The sequence below is a fragment of the Neopsephotus bourkii genome, unplaced genomic scaffold, assembly GCF_033783945.1.
Source record: "Neopsephotus bourkii isolate Nb327-2 ecotype Australia unplaced genomic scaffold, CSIRO-AGI_Nbou_v1 NB_846, whole genome shotgun sequence".
NCBI classification, from domain to species: domain Eukaryota; kingdom Metazoa; phylum Chordata; class Aves; order Psittaciformes; family Psittacidae; genus Neopsephotus; species Neopsephotus bourkii.
The window spans coordinates 1,029,024-1,048,899 of NW_026901342.1; the positions used below are offsets into that span (position 1 = coordinate 1,029,024).

Below are 19,876 nucleotides of genomic sequence, written 5' to 3' on the forward strand. Positions count from 1 at the left end.
TTTTTTTCCCTGTAGACAGTTAAGGGCTTGGAATCAGAAATTCGGTCTTTAAAATAGTGTGTGGAATTCTTACATATTCCTTTGAAAGACAGAATGGAAGATTGCTATGTTTTAAAAACAAATTCTTCATGTTAAAAAGAAGTAGAGGAAACGTTTTTCTACACGTATGAAATAATCAACAAAGCTAAAAAGATTCTGGATCATGTCAAGAATAAAAGAGACATGTGGTCTGCTATAAAAAAATAACAATTGCTCTTAAACCAATAATTAGCAAATATTTACATATTAAGAATCCAGATTACCACTGTGTTATTCCAGCAGATGGCTGGTGCAGTTTGTTGGAACCAAGGAAATTATATTTGTGTAAGAACTTGGAACTGCACAGTTGTGAGCCAGGCTCTAGGACTCTCCGTGATTAATGCTAGTGATTAAATTGCCAAACCAGTAGGTACGTTTTTTCAATTTTCTAAAGAACATGTACAGCATGCACAACTCTTTTTAAGGTAATTACATCCCCCCATGCATTTCATTGCCCTGTTTTCTCTTCTGAAGGATGTTCAGTCCCCAGTCTTGTTTAGTTCCTATCTCCCTGCTAACAATATAATTTTATGCCAAACATAACCGATTTTTACACTGGGAATACATATCTCCTGGTAAGCAGACCAAGGTCATTGACCTGTTTCAGGCAGGCTAATGAATTGGCTTCTGTTTACAATGCTTGGCTATTGTTAGTGTGCTTCAGACTTGGGTCAAAATTCCACAACCATCATTTCTGGTTTTTAACAGCTCTTCCCAAAGCATGTTCACTTATCAGAATAAATGATGGGTACATGCACTTATGTGTGTGTGTGTTAACATTTTGGTAGAGAAGCTGCTGATTGTCTGATTTATTCCTCTTTCCCTGTATGTATCCAGAAGCTATGTATCAATCTTTTAGTGTGTTAGTATTTAATGTTGTTTTATAAAACTAACTACATCCTAAAGCTGTTCTGAAAGGCGAAGTCACTAGCACTCTTCTTTTGAATGGACCAGTTTTCTTGACTTACTTGTGCAGGATCCACATCATTAAGCATAACGAGTGAAGTGCAGTGATAATCTAGGACCAGTCTCCAGAAATCTTTGACAGTATTTGGTAAGGGATGCTGTGTAACTATAAAAGCTGATGGTTGCTTGTAGCTCTGCAAAGAAACATCGAGTTAGTGAGAGGAATGGCAAGAGGTAAAAACCCATTTATCCTGTCATAGCCCCAAAACTTTGGAACTGAAAGCATTATTTCTATTTTCTATGTAATTAATGCATTGTTTTCATCTTTTTCCTGAGATTTTCTATGCTTCAAAGTTAATAAACTGTGTTTGGGCAGAATACAACTTCTGCAGATGTTATATTTCTGAAATTCATTTTATGCCACAGGCATAGAGTAAAATAATCTTAAGTTTTTTCCTTCAATGCAACTCCTACAAATATCTGAGCAGCAGTTTTATTTTGAGCTGTTAATGGACTGATTAATCTTGGCAGTCTGCACTTAGCTGTTAATTTGAATGATGCCTGTGAAAGGAAATATCTAGTTATTTTTCAGAAATCCTGTTGAAATTCTTCTCTGACAGCCATGAAGGTACCCAGGGGATAAATTTCAGTGCTCTTTGTTTTCTTTAGTACCAGACTATGTCATTGACTGAGGTGTTTGGTGAAACTGTTCCATTGTGGATCTCACACTAGCATTTTCACTTACATTCTCCAGAGTGTTGAAGGCAAGTGTGGCTGTACTGGGGTAATTGTTGGAGGGGTTACTGTTGCCTTTGTTAAGGAAGGCTGGGAAGCCTTCACATGCCTGGGACGGAAATACGTGGTACCTCAACCAGAGGTAAAATCTCATTAGCTATTTGCATCTTTCTTTCAGAGACAGTCACTGTAGATACGACAGAAAATTAATCCAATGTGTTTTGGGGTACAGGTGAAGACATGCAAGATTTCAGTTCTTTGTTTTGGTTTCAGCAAACTGCAACCAGCAGGTATCAGTCAGCTGCTTTCTATCTTACAGGTCTTTTCTTGCTGGAAGTTGCATGCAGATGACAGATGCTTGAAGGGCTCTCCATCACTTCCTTAGTTAGAAGCCCCAGCAGTTTTTTTTTAGGGCAAACCATTCTCAAATTCATTCTGATACTGAATAATTAAAATTATGCTTGCTACCCCTTTTGCTTGAAGTGTGCTCTAAAGGCTTATATGAGGTGAACAGACTACATCTCAGCTGATGCAACTGAAGGTGAAATGCATCATCTTGCCTGCTGGAGAAGGAGTGCTGAGTTTTTAGGGGGAGGGACAAATGTCTGCTTCTGTTTGTCAGTGGAGGGACATTGCAGGAGCCTCGCTAGGGTGCTTCAGGTGCAAAGAAAACCAAGCCACCTTCTCCCTCGAAGCCTTGTGCCAAGACACACTTTTAGATGCAGCTCATTGTTTCAATAGTGAAGAAGGGAAGCACTTTCAAAGCAAGTATTGAGGCACTGTTCCTTCTGAGCAGTACTTAATTTACAGAACAAAACAGTACTGAACTCTCCAGGAAAGAAGACAATGTAATGGCAAAGTTGAAAAATTGCAGATCAAGGAAGCTCCGTTCTAATATGAAATGTTGTTGACCTACTAGAGAGGTTGCTTAAGCTTTTGTTCTCACTTTCTTTACATAGGTAAACACAAAGATAATACAGCTACCTTTTCAGAGGAGTGTTTTGAACTTAGGCTTATTTTAGGAAAATGCTTTGAGAACTTGGAAGGAAAGAAATGAAAAAACTGCTATAAACTGTTGTTACTCTAGCTTCACTTTTAAAAAAGGCCATTTACAATGTGTTCATTCTTTGCTAACCTCGGTTTTCTTGTTGTTAATGTGTTTGACAACCGTAATTACTATAACTCTAAATTGTCAAAGATAGGCTATAAATATCTACAGACTGTAAAGGCAGTTTAAGTGTCTTTTTACTGATATTCTATTAGCAGGATTAGAATTACCATAGATGCATTAGAAAAAATAATCCACACACACATGAAGAGGAATCATTCATTCAAACAGAAATAAATCGAAAGATTGAAGTAATGGCTTGTGTACTATCTTGTGCTGACAGACAATAATTTTTTTTGTTAATTACTGTTTAAATTAGAAACAAAGGGAACTGAAATATTGCTGCAAACCTTATTATCCTACTTAACTGCCTTAGTATCTTAATAGGTAACTCTATTTTTCCTAGGCCAGACGGTTAAATGTTCAAGCACTAGGGAGAAATCCAGACACATATAATTTATCAAAACTCCCTGATTTGCTCTCTGAGCATGGCTTTGAACCTTGGCTATGATGTAACTTATGTGGGATCCTAAATGTACTTGGGAGTTTAAAGATTTTGTGCCATGTTTTTGGGAAACAAGCTAGAAAGATTTCAGCTTTCTTGTGCTGACTCCACTTCCTGGCATTGCTCAGTTTGGAGGGCTGTTTATTCCCTTTTATTATTAATGATGTAGTAGAGACTTACATCCATCAGTGCAGCATTAATGTAGTTACTGCTCTCCCCATCTATCGTTATGAGGAAAGGCAGGCATCTGTCTGGAGGCAGAACATCCATACAGCGATTCTTTTCATGATTTCGTGGCAAAAGTGCTATGCTGCAGTCTTCTACGCGCAGTGTCGGAGTCACCATATTTAAAGTCTTTCAAAAAGAGTAAACAATACAACAGAAAAATTAGCACAGCAGTGAAAGCATCCCAAAATATTTAAGAATAGATCAGCTCAGCATTCAGTTTCATGGGAATCAATATGCAAAGAAATGAAAACACATCCCAGTCAGCAGGGTTTAGAAACCAGATCTGAAAAATAACCTCAAAGACAGCTGCAGAATAACCTGCCTTCTGAAGAAAGAACAGTGGAAGGATCTGACATCCCTTGATTAGAAAGAAGGTTTTACTACTTCCTCATTGCATTATTTTATGATTTAGCATATTTCAATAACAATTAGTGACATGTCATTTTCCCCTTTTTGCAGTCTTTCCCTCCCAGGCCTAGTCTAAAATCCATAAGCAAGCACTTAAGCAGAAGTCTTTAGTATACCTGAATTGCAGAGCTTCTAGGTAATGCTAGCCACAACTTACCCTAAATTCCTCTTTGATTTGGCTGGAGTTAGTTTGAGGATCCAGTTTATTCATTTCATAGTAAGCAGACCTAACTTGAGAAGCTGGAATAGATGTGTCCCCACAAAGACAGGCTTCCAGGATAGCATCGTGGATGAATACATACTGTTCCTGGTAAAGGAATTCAAACACTTACTGACATGGAGTGCATATGGTAACAGTATTTTGGTAAATAAACAATAACAACTATTATGGTTGCCTCTAATTCTCTCTGACTTTAGCAGCACGGAAGCAAGACCAGAAGGAACAACAGCAGTTCATAAAACTTTATTCCACTCACTCAGAAGTTAATACAGAAGGATTGACTCAAACTATTTATAAGTACAAACAGAAGTGCAGTTAAAACTCCATAATAAAACTCAGAATGTTTCTGGTTTCTCCATTCCTCTGCACAGTTCTGTAGGTGCTATCACATAACTAGGACTCAACAAGATGTACCCCAGAATGAATCCTTCCCAGAAAGAAAACACTTATGATTTTTCTTTTTTTAAAAAAAACCCACCATTGTGAACCTTAAGTGTGGCATAACCATGCACTTATTTGGCAGTGGCTCTTCAGGTTTGGGTGTGGATTTTTCTTCTGCATATGACTGAATAAACTATGTTCTGGGTGGTGCCAACCGCAGAGCGGCTCTAGTTTTATGGGCCAGAAGAATACTCTTTTTTGCAAAGCATAAGGCACTATCCCAGTTGATTAACAATACCTCAGTCTGCACCATGTTAACTCTTCGAGATCGAAGCTCTCTCACGCAATTGTATATGTCTACAACACCTTCTCTTTCTGCCATATCTAGCATGATGTCAATAACAATGAAGCATCCAGTTCTGCCAGCACCCGCACTAAAGGAAAAGAAGAGCACAGTTAATGTTCAGCAGCATACTGGAAAGTTTAAAGTGTAATTGCAGGTACTTGATCGGTGGGATGATTACTGAAATTGAGCGTTGCATTTGGGCATTTGCAGGACTTCAGACTCAGTTTTTCAATTCTTGTTTATATTTTAGGTATTAAGTCATTTTGCTTAGAGCTCCAGTGGCTTCAGCAACCTGTGTGGGGATTACACAGTACAGAAGAAGCAAAAGTACATCTGGAGTTTAGTGAACAATATGATGGAGGGATTTCTGTTCTGCCTACCTGCAGTGAACAACTAGAGGGCCAGCGTTTGGTGGGCTCTTGGATTTGACCTGCCGTACAAATCCCAGCAGGCCTGTTGCATGGTACGGTACACCGTGGTCTGGCCAGCCAGTGAAGTGAAACTGCCGAATTTCTCGAATCTCATGAGCACCTCTCTGTTGAAAAGACAAGGGTTGAAAAACAAATTGGAATGTGAAAGAAACTGGATGAGCGGCTCTGTAAGAATGTAACTTCAAAAGCCTGAGCCTTGCTGAAAAGCATCCACCCCCTACCAATACAATCTGTACAGACTGTTGGAGAGCTTTCTCAAAGCAGAAGAGCAAGTTCAAAGGTTACATATCAACTGGTTTCAAAGCCTTACAACAAAAATGAGTAATTTAGCACTAGATTGCTTAGAAACTTTTAGCAACAAGATAGATCTGTCTCTACATTTAAGCATTAGGATGCTTTGAAAACTGTGGCCTTAAGATGCAAGCTATGTTCACAGAACAGGTCAGCAGCAAGGCCATGAGCATACAGCACAGATGACATTTTTTCCCCACCACTCCCCATGGGAGTTTTGCTGCTGACTTCAAGGAAGTATAGCTTCAGCCTAATTCTCCTTATCATTTGTCTCCTTCATTGGTCTGAAAGAAATAGCAGAATAGGAAGAAATCCTCCAATCATAGTGTCTGCGTTTGTAGCCCTCCACATGCTTACCCTTCAAGTGATTTGCCACAGTCTAGAAGGACATGGATATGGTGAGACAGGTAATTGAAAAGCTGATTAAGTAATTTCCCATATGACTTTCTGAAGCAGTCTGAATATTAGAGATGTGTATGCTAAATTTGGTTTTCTTAATGCTTGTATTTCCTCTTCCGTGTCTAAAAATGTAACTGCCAGTATTTTATTCTCATTAGAAGTCCACAGACCAGAGTCCATCATACATACCTTGTATGCAAACAGCAAAATTATGACATATCATGTTGAGGGTGGACTAAATGTCAGTGACATTAATAACTGGTGGTTTACAGGTTTTCTTCTTAAAGATGTATTACCTGTCTTGAGCTAGTTTGCATATAAAAGGTCTAATTCTCTCTGCATAATGAGGCAATATAAACTTCCTAATTTATTGCTACTATGCAAGCTAAAAGAGTCCAGGATTTTCAATGGTTGTGAAATTCTGGCCATGCTACATGACTGGAGTGGGCGTGATTTATCTTGGAGTCCCGATGCTCTGATAGCTCAGGCTGTGGGTCTGTGGAATCTGGGTATCTGCTCAGAGGAATACTCATCTCCCTTAGAAACTGAATCAAAAAGGCAGGCAAGGGAGAAGATGAACAGTAGATGCGACACTGATGTGGACTGAGATCACACCCTTGCAACAGAAATGACCTTATGCTCTAAACCCCAATTTTAAAACATATTGAAACTCAGGAATAGGAAAAAGTAATCTGCATTTTAAGACAGTCTAGCAAACACATTCAAATACAGTTTGGTCTCTGTACTCTGGGGATTTCAGAGTGTGTTAGTTAACATGTCTTTTTGTTACTGAAAGCAAGGCCTCCAACTCCATAAATAACTGTGCGTAGGTGGGGTATCCATGTCCCAAACACTTTTATATTGCTCGTAACAACTGCCCACAATTCCCCAAGCAACAAAGATCCCATGCAAAAAAGCAATGTTATGACTATGCAAACTGAGGACTGAAATGAGTACCCCACACCAATTCTTCATGTTGTACACAGGCTTGATTTTCAAGTAATTTACAAAAAGCAAACTGCCCTTCCAAAATAATGTGCCCAGCTGTTGCACGATATGTACACAGGATATGTCCTATATATCTTGTGCATTAGTCTTGAAAATGTTGTCTGTCATGCTGACTGCATTTTTGTCTATTGTTGGCAACACTCAGCTACTTAGAAAAGGTATGGCATATAGGGTACTTTTAAAATAAGTTTGCTTATTATGCCTACAAAAGAATGATTTTCATGTCTGTAGCTTGCCTGCTGGTTTTGAGACCCAAAATAGCAACACAACTGCATGAATCATAAAAGCATATGCTCAGCTTGGAGACTCTATTTTTTCCTTTTTCTTTCAGCTGAAACAAACAGAAAGTGGTATATGGTGCTAACAAACCCTAGGATGTTAATAAATGCTACAAATACTTACAGTGCTGCTGTATCTTAACTATCTGAGTAATTCATCTAACTGTTGCACTGTAAAGGAACTGCTCCAAAGGAACTGCTTATGTGCACAACATGAAGTGTGTCTGGGAAGTGGCCTTCAGAATCAGAGTGTAATTTTGGGTTCAATTTTCTTAGCATTATCCCCCTACTCCTCTACAATTACCAAATAGCCATTAAAAAAAAAAAAAAAAAGAAAAAAAAAAGAGAACAATTTCTCTCCAAACAAATCAACTTCTAAATTCTGCCTGAGGAGTAGGCATGAGATGTTCATCCACAAATAGAAAAGATGTTCAAAAGGGACTTCTGGAGGTCAACAGTCCAACCTCACACTCAGAGCAGGTACATGACCAACACGAGATCTACCTAGCTAAGCCTTGACAACCTCCAAAAATCACAAGTTGTGGAGATCCCACAACTTTTTCTGGGTAACCTGCTCCAGGACTGCACTACCCTCCTCCTGAAGGAGTTTTCCATCACAAGCTTTCCATGATGCAACTTCTTGGCTGTTGCCACTTGTTTTGCTATTTACGACCATTCAGAAGAATGAGACGAATTTGGTGCCCCTGATTTTCTAAATGCCTTTGAAGTAGTTGCAGGTGAAATTAGATCTTCCTTACCCCTCCTCCTCATCTCTACCACACTGAAAAAGGCCAGTTCTTTTAATCTCCCTTTCACCTTATATGTCCTACGTTCTTAATAATCTTGGATTTCACAGCCTGTACTGACATGTGGGGCTAGTCCACCAAAGGCACAGAACTTAAGTGTTTTCCCGTGTTGAATCACTAAAGTTTTTGTTGGCCAAATCTTCAAGTCCAAAGGAACTGAGCCTCCAATCTTCAGTGTTTCAACGCCATCTTTCACTTAGTATTATCTGCAGATTTGGTTACGGTGCACTCTGTCTCATTATTTAGGTTGTCTTAGTCTGAAAAGTGTAGTCCCAGTAGATCAGAAACATAAATTTAGGAGAATTATGGTGGAAGAGATGTAGAGACTTGACCTTCCAGTACCATTGTAAGAGTTAAAAAATATGGAAAATAAGGTAAAAACAAGAGTACTTAAACTACACTGATGCTGCTTTTAGAGTCTTACTGAAAAACTACCAACTATTAAAAAGCACTGTCTAAATGAAATCTTTTCAGACGGAAATTTTTTTTTAAGAAATAAAATGTTTAGTGCCTTTTATCTCTATCTGTTCTAATGCACTTATTCAAGACAGTTTGGTTATGCTTAACTGTAAAATACTCTAGGTCTTTTTTTTTCCAGTCCCAGTTAAGGAGCGAAAAGCTAACATCAAAGAATGGGCTTAAAATTTGCAGAATAGAAATCAACCAATGTTTCATCTACTTCAAAGTGTAGCTACCATTTCTCATCTGTTTATTAAAAATATCTAAATGCACAGAAACAACAGGCTTGAATGAATTTGATGTACATTATGTACAGTGGTAAGCATGATACAATATTTCTGTTCATTCAAACTACATAATTCTATTATCATTACTCTCAGGTTGCTGTATTGATGCATATTTTAGTATTAGATTGAAGAATAAAACAGGACACCCCCCCAATTCCTTTGTTACTGTGGATGTATGTACAGAGACCCTGGTGTGTTGTCTCTTTTTGGCAGTTTCATCTACCTGGGTGTAGGATTCTTTGATGCTAAAAATTATGTTATTCAAAACTGCAACTGAATACTATTTCATCATTTGACAGAACCAGTATATCATAGGTACTGCACTTAAATCAAAAGGAGTTTTTTTTTTAGCTAATTAGTTGAAAATCTAATGTGATACTGAGAGAACACCACTTCAGTGCTCCATTAGGAATATGAAGTCTTCCAAAGAGGCTCTTTCCTTGTTGTTCTGAAACACAAATGAGTCTTGATACATACAATTGAAACGTTTCTGTCATTTAATGAAGTCTGAGTAAAAGCCATGAATTGACACAAAATGCACAACACACTTCAGCACTGACTGACCCTTCTTGTTCTTGCTTTCAGTAAGTACCTTATTTGTTAATTGCATGTTGTTAGCTGTTCTGGGAGAGCTATAAGTTCTACTAAGCACAGAACAAATTAATGTCATTATTCTAACTATCAGTAGTACAACGTGCTGATTTGAATTCTCCATATGAAGATGATTCCACATGAAAAGTGAAATTGCATTGAGAAGAAAATTAGTCAGTTACAGCTTTGTCACTGCAGATCAGGAACACACTGCCCCAACAGATAACAGTATTCTCCAGCATGGACTTCTAAATAATGGTGCATGCAGCCCCTGGTACTGACATAAATGACTGTAGGGAACATAAGATGGGAAAACAACACGAATGTGTTTCTCAATTGATTGCTGGGAGGGAGGCTTCGATTTCTCCCAGGCAAGGAACATCACTTTTTCTAACTCAGGCAGGGGCCAACAGTGATGGGAAGCACAGAAAAGTTGATGCATAGAAGGAAAAGAGTTTACCATAAGAGGGCGGTAGTCGTATACCCAAAAAATAGCTACGAAACCGGGCTATCAGTCAAAAGATTTAACTTTTCCATGTTGAATTTGTATATAAGTAACTTAGGCAGATACCACTGTATTTAAGAAAACCGAATTTAGAAACTTACCTTTTCTACTGCAAATGTTCGAATCACATATTCAGCCAGGAGCTCTGTTTCTATTAGGGTAACTTTAATGTCTTTATATATCTCTGTGTCATCTGGCCAGTATTTGCAGCACTTGACCTTTAAAAAATACAAAAGAAATTAAGGGTCATTTATTTTAGAAGGTTCATGCTGAATCTATTCTGTTTTCCGTGAAATGATTTTGGTTTTAAAATTCAATCAGGTGCAAAGCAGTCACATTTTCTGCATGTGGCAATGATTAATGTTTAAGGGACATAGCCTCTTCTGTTTTTAAGACAGCTTTCAGAGTTGCAGGTGAGATTTGTGTTGCGGTTGGTGAAGTAAGGCAAATTTGTATGGAGCACAAGGGATATTTATCCCCTGCACAACTCAAGACTATCTGCTCATTTCCTGTGTTTTCCAATGCAGGGTGTGCCCAGAGGGACAACTACCACCAGAAGGCTTTTCCCCCAACCTCTACTTGGTGACTCATCTCAAAAATATCTTCCTATCTTAAAAAATGAAAATGTGTTTTTCAGACAGGAAGGATCTTCTCTGCTCTTAGGAAAGTATGTTTTCTCAGATTAACTTTGCAAAGGAACTGATGAGAGGTCAAATGGCAAAACTCAACACTTGGAAGTTGAGAGATGTGTCTTATGTCCGAGCTTTAACATCAGTTCATTAGATGACCCCAAACACTATGGGTAGGACTCATCTCACTTAGCTCAAACCAAGATGAGTAGCATTAATGCCTTCTAAAGGTGCCTTTATTTTTGTTAACTATGAAAAGAGTTCAGATGACTGCTTTTGCAGTGTTCAGCTTCTTGATGGCTAAAGTTAGGTGAACTTGAATTCCCCTTTCCCTCCTACTTGTTTCAGTAAGCTTCTGGAGCTCTGCTCTTTTGGCAGATTCATCCTGGGATACGGAGACAGGTTTTGTGAACCATGTTTCAGATTTTCTGCGTCCTGATGTGGTCTAGATGGGACAGACTTTACACTATTTAATGCATTTAAACACACACTATTATTCTGTTATTTTTAAATTTAAGTGGTTGTGGGCTCTGTATATGATGATGTAGATAGCTGACAGACTTAAGAACTTTCTCCTCCTTCCCATTTATGTGGACAAGGTGGTGGGCGGGGAACCTAACATATTATTTCTGTATCTTTTATTCTGCTCTATCATGGTAATAGCTATGCTATCACCAATGCATCTGGCCATTGTCCAGTAGTGCAGTATGTGCTAGGATTAACATCTGTTATACATCTGCTGCATGGAATGGTCTCTCTTTTTCTCTTTCCCTCACCAAAGGGAAAACTTAAAATGGATATTTTAATATATGCAAATCTAGTGGTTTACTTAAATATACACTTTAGTGGGTTGGGTAAAAAACCCAAACACTTAAAATACTCAATGGAAAACTGATAGGAAAATGAAAAAAATTAAACTTCACAATATGCAGAGTATTTCACAAACCTATTTTCATGCCAAAATATTAGGATTATTATCATGTCTAGTTCTGAGCAAAAGGTAGAACTGATGAATGTGTGTGTAAGCATACAGTGAAAACTGTAATGCATGATTCCAACAACATAGTTATACAAAATCCAGGTTCAGTTTATAAAGGATTACACAGAGAGTAAAACCTTGTCCTGTCAGGCAGGAGAAAATACTTTCCTTCAAAATTTGTTTCGAGTGACATAGCTGAAAATCATGTACAACCTCTCTTTACTTCCTGGACAGAACAGAGGTCTTGACACATCAAAGTAGTAACATGAGCTGATAAAATAGGTTTTTCCAGGCAGGGTCAGTAGCCCTTTCTCTTTCTCTGGGTTTAGCAGGCTAAATTTAAATCTGAATAGAACTGAGTTGAAGGGCTAGAAAAACATAGCTGACACCAGGATCCTCTTCAGAGGAAAAAAAAGTAGCCTAGTTGTAAGCCCTGGCTCCCAGCCACAAAATTATACAAGCATCCTAACAGCTTATTCCTGCTTACACAGCTGATGGAAAGCTCCTAGAGCAGAGCTGAAGTTCAGGTATCTATAAGCAGGTTTTTATTTATTTCTCTAAGTTTGTCTTCAGGCCTAGTAAATGCATTAGTACTGGCAAGGAAAAATTCTTTACCTTCTTCACATTTCATGTGGTAATAGGCATGTTTTTAGGACAACTGGCAGGTTATATGGCTCCCTTCCACAGTGAAAGGCTTGGAGCTGGAACACTGAATAGCCTTCACAGTGGTGCTTAGCACTCCTGTAACAGGGGCAAGGGTGGCAAGATTTATCTCCCCAACCATGCTCACCAGCCAGCAAGCTGACAGAGGGTCAGTGTGGATGAGAAGGTTTCCACCAGCCAAGGGCCAAGCAAGGGCCAGTCCCAGGGAACCTAAATGACAGGATGTCTGGCAAATGCGTGTTCATCTCTGAAGTGTATCTATCAGCTGTTAGCAATGAACAACCATTTCAAAAGCATTAAACGTTGCTGCAAGCAGTTTGGTAGTTGGTGCTGCTATCTACTGTTGCATCTGCTTGATATTTATTCCCATCTTATCTTTGGATGTATTTCCAGAAGTCCTCTGATAGGAGCTAAGAGAAAAACATTGAGTGCTTATTGTTTTGCCTGTGTTGTTAAAATAATCCAGAAAATTCATTTTGTTCAAATCCCTTAGACTAGCAAATTGATCCTTTTATTGTCATTGCTGGGAACTCTGAAACAGAGTTTTCCTACCTATGGCTAAGATAATTTCTTGACTGTCCATGCAGAATAAGGGAATTCACACTGTCTCTAGACTGGAGCAGCACACTGACAACCCCACCTCCGGAGGTGGTTCTCTTTTCCTGCCTGTTCATTCATCCTTTCCATAGGTGGAACCTTAACCACATGAAGTCAGGCAATGCACGTAGGAAGGGAGCAGCTGCAGCAGTGATCCTAGCCACAGCACTACTGATTAACATGTCTCTTTGTTGCTAACTTTAACCTTGTTACTTTCTGCTGGGTGCCTACCATCCTCAAAACAGCTCTAGTTTGGTAAAATAAACAATCAGGAGTAAAAAAAGAAGAAACCTGGTTGAATTAAATTGCTTGGGCTTGAAGGAAAACATGCCTGTTTCTAACTTGGCAAGTCTAGACAGTCTGTATTATGACTAAGAACTAGGGACATTTGGAAAGACCAATTTAGAAGTGCACAGTACCATCTTCCTATGCCTCAACTGTTGGACGTGTTTCCATTCTTTTTTTAAACCTTATTTAAGATGATCCAGCGGAATAATTAGGGAAGCATTGGGGAATGTCGCACAGAAGTTAAAGCCTTTTGTGCCTCATGCAGCTCATGCTCACCAGAGATTTCTTACTCTGCTGCACAGGGGATTTTGGGCACGGAGCAGATTGGAGCTGAGCAGAAGGATCCATGACAACACAATTTCCTGAAAACCCTCCCAAGTGGAATAAGGGGCTGTAACAGCCGTCGGAATGATGCCAGAGCCGCAGTCAGAGCCACAGACCAACACTAAATGGTTCACTCACTGGGAGGGGAGGGGGGGGGAATAGATGATAAACTTCTTTTTTTTTTTTTTTTTTTTTTTTTAAATTCAGGCTTTTTTCCTGCTTTTGACTCTTGTTCTGCAATGCAGCTGCATGTGCTGAGCTCTAAACATGGGAACTCTGTGGACTCCTGAGGAGCCAAAAGTTAAGTAAATGCTTCAAGACCAGTCTCCTGTTTCCCCCAGGGCCTCTAAAATAAATGCTAAGGTGTTTTAAAGACACAAATAGATGAAATAGTGAAAATCAAAATCACACTTATAAATGTTTATTGGATCAGGGCCTTTATTTGCACAAGGAAAGACAATTGCAACAAAATAGAATATGGTTTTACTCATCAAATATGAGAAATACTGCTGGTAACATATGTTCATTTTTTCTTTTTAGCACAGCTTTAGCTACTGTAACTTGACGAATCTCTTTCCTTTTTTATAAACATTTGGTACATGTTTTACAAAAAACCCTACTAGCAGAAGGTTTAGCTAAATAATTGAATCCAGAACTGAATATTAAATGCATTAGGGTTTTGTGTTTCTTTTTCACGCAGTTGCTACCATAACAGTAAATATCATCCACAAAGTAGAAAACATAATTTTGGAATCTCATCTGAGCAGAACTATAATTGAGAGTTTGTTCAGATACACCCCACATTTATATCCTAACAACATGCCAAAAAATACAGATGTTCATCACAAGATGAGATGAAAGGGTGATTGCCAGAGACATAATGAAAATGCTCTGGTTTAATCTATTCATCCCAAGGTACGTTGTCCAGTTGTTCCAAACATGTTTATTTTACCAATAATTGTAGAAATTCGGAGAATATGATTATCTATTTCCACCCCCTAGCTTCATCCCCCAGCAAAATAATCTAATGTGAGAAACTAAGAATTAGAAATGAACGTGGAAAGTTGTTCCTACTTCTAAATATAACAAACAGTGTAGGCAGTGGACAGCTAATGAACACAAATTGTGACTTCCGAAGCTGTGTATTTAGCCATTTGGCAATGTGACACATCTAGCTAAAGGCAGTATGAAAGCCAAGACAGTAATTCATTTACTTAGAGGTTTGGAACAGGAGGAATATTACAGAAGTAATATGTGAGCTGGCTGTGAAATATACTTTGCAGTTCGTACAGAACAGTTTAAATAACAGTTATTATTCAAAGTTTCCAATTCCCTTTGATTCTGAAATATTCTTATCTAAAAGGTGATATAACTTCCTATGCACTGCACGGACTGTGGTTAGTGAAGAGCACTATTATACATTCTAATTTAAAATTAATCCTGAACTAAGTAACGACGATAAGTCAGACATAAATTTTGAAGTGAAACCTCTACGATATAAAATGAAATAGCCAACCAAGCTCACGAGTGAAAATTTTTAACAGATTTCACAGATGTAGCTAGGATAACATCATATACTTTTATTTGGCTGACTTGAAGTAAAAGGACATCCAATAATTGAAACTATTTTTGTTTAAATACTTTTCAAATAAAAAATGTATTGTGATTTAAGAACATTTTATAAGTTATAAAACAACCTTTGACAGATGATAAAAAAGCTTCATTTTTTTTCATTTTCTTTGTTTGCTTTTGAGCAAATCAGTTAATTGATTTAAACCTCATTTTACAGCTTTCTAAAAGAGGTATGGAAGAGAAATACAACATTTAAGATAGTTTGGCACCATTAGATGAATGGATCTGTATAAAGGCAGCCAGAAGTCTTTATATTGTTCACAGCTCCCAGAGGGGGAGAGATGTCTCCATGAATTTTACTAGCTCAGTCTAACTTCTTCCAGTGACGACTCAGAGCTGACATAATTCTTCACCTTTTGCTGCCCTATGTTGCCCCAGCAGTGCAATCATAGGTTGCTTGGTGGATACACTCTCATTCAATTTCTGGCTAGAACAGCTGGCTTTCTGGACATTCCAGTTGTAGGCACACACACTGCTTTCTGAGGGAATGAGCATGATGTTTTTTTCTTAAGAATACGGTATACTGGTAGCATGCCACCAACCCAGTGGCTTGGGTTAGATGAAATTAAGCTAATGGGGCCATAGGCTTATGTGTGTGCCGTTCCTTTGGCCATAAAACTGAATTAAGTCTGCAGGAATTGCTTTAGGGTAAAGGTAACCCAAGGTAAAGCTGTTGTAGTGTTCCTGCCTCCATTGCTAATACCAACAGAAGAATATGGATTACCTCTATTTCATTTCTTATGTTTAGGCAGTTTGGTTTCCCACTGGCCACTAAAATAGGCTGTAAATTACTTCACCTTAGTCAAGCCCTGGAGAAAGAAAGGCTGAGCACAGAAATGGTAAGAAGGATGGTTCCATTCAAAGCTGGAGCTCCACAAAGCTTGTCTTAATCCCTTACACAACTGTGAAAGTATGGGCATATGGCTTAGGTCCTGTGCTCTGAGGACCTAATGTGCCTACATCGAGCAGAACAGCCTGTGCTCTGTTCCCAGAGCAGAATCATTATATTAGTTGAGTTACTAAGCATCACCAGGTTAGCAGATTGCCTTCTGCCTCTAAACCTGATCATCTGATGTTAGGTTTGAAAACTCTACATGTTACTCTACTGGGTAAGGTAAAACTGTGTCAATGCTTCCAGGATATTTTTTGCTATAGGGAAAGACTGAGAGATTAATGAGACTGCTGAGGTGAGGAGACTTGAGTGATGAAGCCATTTTGCTAGCCCCAACATTTCAAAGAACTTGAAGCCCTCTTTGCAAACTGCACTTACACTTGCAACACTTCAATGGCTAATGCAAGAAAGGGGTCAATGCATTTGTGTATCCTTAAACCTCTTGTTTATTCCTCAAAGTGAATTATCTCAATTGGATTAGTGAGCATTAAGATAATAATCTCTGTTGATTAGAATTCTTTGAAACATAGCTTTTGCTGGCAACAAGAATGCATCAAAACACTAAGGGCGGCAACTGTGTCTGCTTTGAGTGACATGGGACACTTCTGAGCACTTGTAAATTGATGTTGGGTTTGATGATGATAACATTGCTAATCTGGGGACAACTTTATTAAATTATTGCAGAGTCCTTCCTTCTCTTGCTGAAGAACTGCCAATTTTCTTTTTCCCTGAGGGTTCCTCCCCTACTACACATAATAGAGTAATGTTAACTTGCTATTTCTGGTTAGAAGTCTAGAAAGCTGAAATCTGTTTTGCTGATTAGAAGGGCTCAGATTTGAACAACTAACACTAGTTTTAAGTTTCTTTTTTTCTCACTGATACTCTTGAAAGTATAAACTCTATCCAACAATTGAAACTGGAATGACAGTGAAACCGAAAGTGTAATAGCAGAATACATAGTAAAATATACGTACCATAAGCACATGTCCCAGGTTTTCTGGGTAAACATGATTGAGAAAAAAATCTTCTCTAGATGGTGAAGGACACTATCTATATAAGTTTTTAGAAGCTGAGATTAGAATTACCTAGAGGAAGGGAAGGGTTTCATACAGCAACCTTTCTCCTCATTTATAAAATGTGTTTTCTTTCTTTCAGTAGAAAAGTTAAAATGAAATCTCAGTTACAAGTAAGCTTAGAAACTCTTTGGCACATCTAAGGAGCATTAATGACAGTATCCTGAACTAAACCCAATGTAAGTGATTTGGTTTATCACATTTAGAGGCAGTTTCAATTAGATAGAGTAGTGTTCTATTTATACCAAATGCAAAAGTATTGTTTGTGTGACCTGTTAAAGAGTTATCGCGTTTCACCTCTGCAATATCTCTGTAATAGCTGATCTGAATCTTAAATACAATTTGAATTTACCTTTGTTTATTAGAGGGTTCTTCCACAGGGAAGATTCTCAAAACTTGTAAACATGCAAGTTCAAGCTTCATAACAGCTTTGTGTTGAAAAATTCCTTTTTATTCTAAGAATAGCTGGCACATCCATTGGAATTTTTTCAGTTTTTATGTTGCTGGAATTTTGTACAAAGTTTTCACTTAGTTCTTGCAACATACTTTAGTCAGAAGTCTTTCAACAGGGCCTTAATTGGCAGTTTTTCCTGGATGTCTAATGTCTGTCTATAGCAGAAACAGATCATCAGGTGGATCTGAAGTAGACCTGGCTCAACATAAAGACATCTGGGTTTTGTTTGTTTTGTTTGTTAAGGAAACATATTTGCATATGGTTTAGAAATGTCTCTTGAATGATGACCAAGACTGCACAGCCTGAGCACCCAAGGCCCAAGAACATATGACTGTTTAGGGAAGGGTCTATACAGTCCTGAAAAGAGCAACTCTTTTCTGACAGATGTTACCTTACAACAGGGAGTGCTTTTAAGCCAGCCAGCATCAAGGAGATATTTCCTCTCTGTCAGAAGACCACTGTATGGGTCTCTTCACTCTCATGTGGACCCCAATACTCTTAATTATGAAAAGTCAAACCCTCAACATTTTTGCAGCAAGGCAGATAAGAGTGCCATGTATGTAACATGTCAACCTCAGGTCCAGTATAAAAGGCAATGGAAAGGCTAAGCCACCACTGTGTGCTTTCTTTTTCCCTATGCACACACAGCCCGGTTGGCTCTGGGGAGGGAAATGTCACCCAGGAGGAGTGTGAGATAGCTCTCAGGAAACATCACAATTGAGAGATCATACAGCACTGAGAAGCTGTTTTGGTAAGGCTAAGGCATGTGTTTAGGCATAGGGACTATTTACCAGTCTACAGCTGACCTTCATTCCCCTGTCTGTGTTACATCCATTCTGTTGTCATCAACCTTGCCTCCTTTCAAAAAAAGGGTCTTTTGTGTGCTTATTAACACTATTAGCACTGGCAGTTTTCTAATTTTGGATAATAATTGAGAAATTCTAATTACTGTAATTACTATGCTCCTGGGGTGAGGTTTTAGTTTTTGTAATTATTTCTAGTGATTTTGTTTGTAAATACTTTGTTATATTAAAAGCGTGATAGACAACCACGAGTCCTTGCAGCACATTTATGTATTAACCACCTCCCCTGAATTTCATCAGTGCACTACACCACTGATTAATCAGATACTAGGAAACTTCTCCTGCCTTAAGGAAAAAAAAAAAAAAGAAAAAAAGAAAAAAGAGTGGGAGAGACGGTGACTACTGACAAATAACAAATTAAGCAACATGCCAAGTTTGATTCTGCCAACCAAGTATTAGCACCAGCCCAACAAGAGCAAAGACAGAGGTGACAGCTAGATGGGAAATTGAATACATTCTAAATCTTCCCAAAATAAGGAGAAATGTTCCAATGTGTGTAAACATTGAAACACTTCAAGAAGCAACCAGAGACTTTGGACAGTACATAAAGACCTTGGTCTAGTTCCCACTGCTTTCCAAGGAAGTATCCAGGTCTGTCTTTTGAAGCCTGTACTCAGGAGCAGACTCTTGGAGTAATCAAGATGTTCTTTTGTGTCCATTTTATGATCACACCTACTTTGATGGGATAAACAGTTTTGTTTCGTCTAGAATAACCCACCAGATTATGCTAAATCTCCAAGGAAGAGATTTTGTCTGAAATTACACTTCCACCTTCAGTTGCTTTACCACTTGCAAACTTCTTGCAAGAATATAATCCCAAATATATTGCTTTGAAATAGCTTGGGATCATACTGATATATTTTATGAGTCTTGGTTTTGCTTTTTCACTTGTTAGGGTGTGGTTTGGAGAATTACGATTCTTGCACTAAAATGTAGCTATATTATACCATTAATTACTTGTCATTCCCTTATTGTGAACTTCATTGTGAGTGGAAAGTTGTTGATTCCAGCCTGAAGATGACAGGTTTTTTTTTCCAAAGGCTGCTTCAAGGTTTGCTTATTTGTTTAGTTTTTCTTGTAAAAGTTCTTATGTCAACCTAGGCCAATCTTAACTACAAAAACATCATCACCCATTATCAAAGAACTGTTCATGCAACTCAGCAATGATTTTTCTAAATGACTGTGAGACCTCATTTAGATTTTTAATAAACAGTCACATTCGAATGAGGTCTTCCTAAAACTGACTAAATATGTTTAGAAATCATTAGCTTAAATTACCAGTACAAAAGTCTCCTCTGGGAGCGCTGCAGATTTTGTGGTAAGACTTTTGGCAGATGGATTAGTATAACAGCACAAGTGAGTTCTGAATTTCCATACAAGCAGTGTAAATGTGAGTGACTGGGTAACAGGCGACTAGATAAAGAGCTAAATGTCCCTCAGGTGGATTCATTAAAGAGAGAAAACAATCATAACACATTTCTGTGCCATTTAAATACCAGGTGCACAGCAGTC

General features: G+C 38.3%; 1 protein-coding gene across 12 annotated transcripts in view; it reads right to left on the minus strand.

Moving 5' to 3' along the window:
- The window catches only part of PTPRM (protein tyrosine phosphatase receptor type M), a 464,510-nt gene that overhangs the window by 11,145 nt on the left and 433,489 nt on the right, over positions 1 to 19,876 (minus strand). For all 12 annotated transcript variants that reach the window (XM_061356322.1, XM_061356320.1, XM_061356317.1 and 9 more), the window contains 6 exons: positions 10,072 to 10,188; positions 5,296 to 5,450; positions 4,868 to 5,003; positions 4,126 to 4,275; positions 3,513 to 3,686; positions 1,047 to 1,178 (listed from right to left, as the gene is read on the minus strand). In XM_061356322.1, the coding sequence (XP_061212306.1) occupies positions 1,047 to 1,178; positions 3,513 to 3,686; positions 4,126 to 4,275; positions 4,868 to 5,003; positions 5,296 to 5,450; positions 10,072 to 10,188 (864 nt within the window). The remainder of the gene's footprint in view (positions 1 to 1,046; positions 1,179 to 3,512; positions 3,687 to 4,125; positions 4,276 to 4,867; positions 5,004 to 5,295; positions 5,451 to 10,071; positions 10,189 to 19,876) is intronic.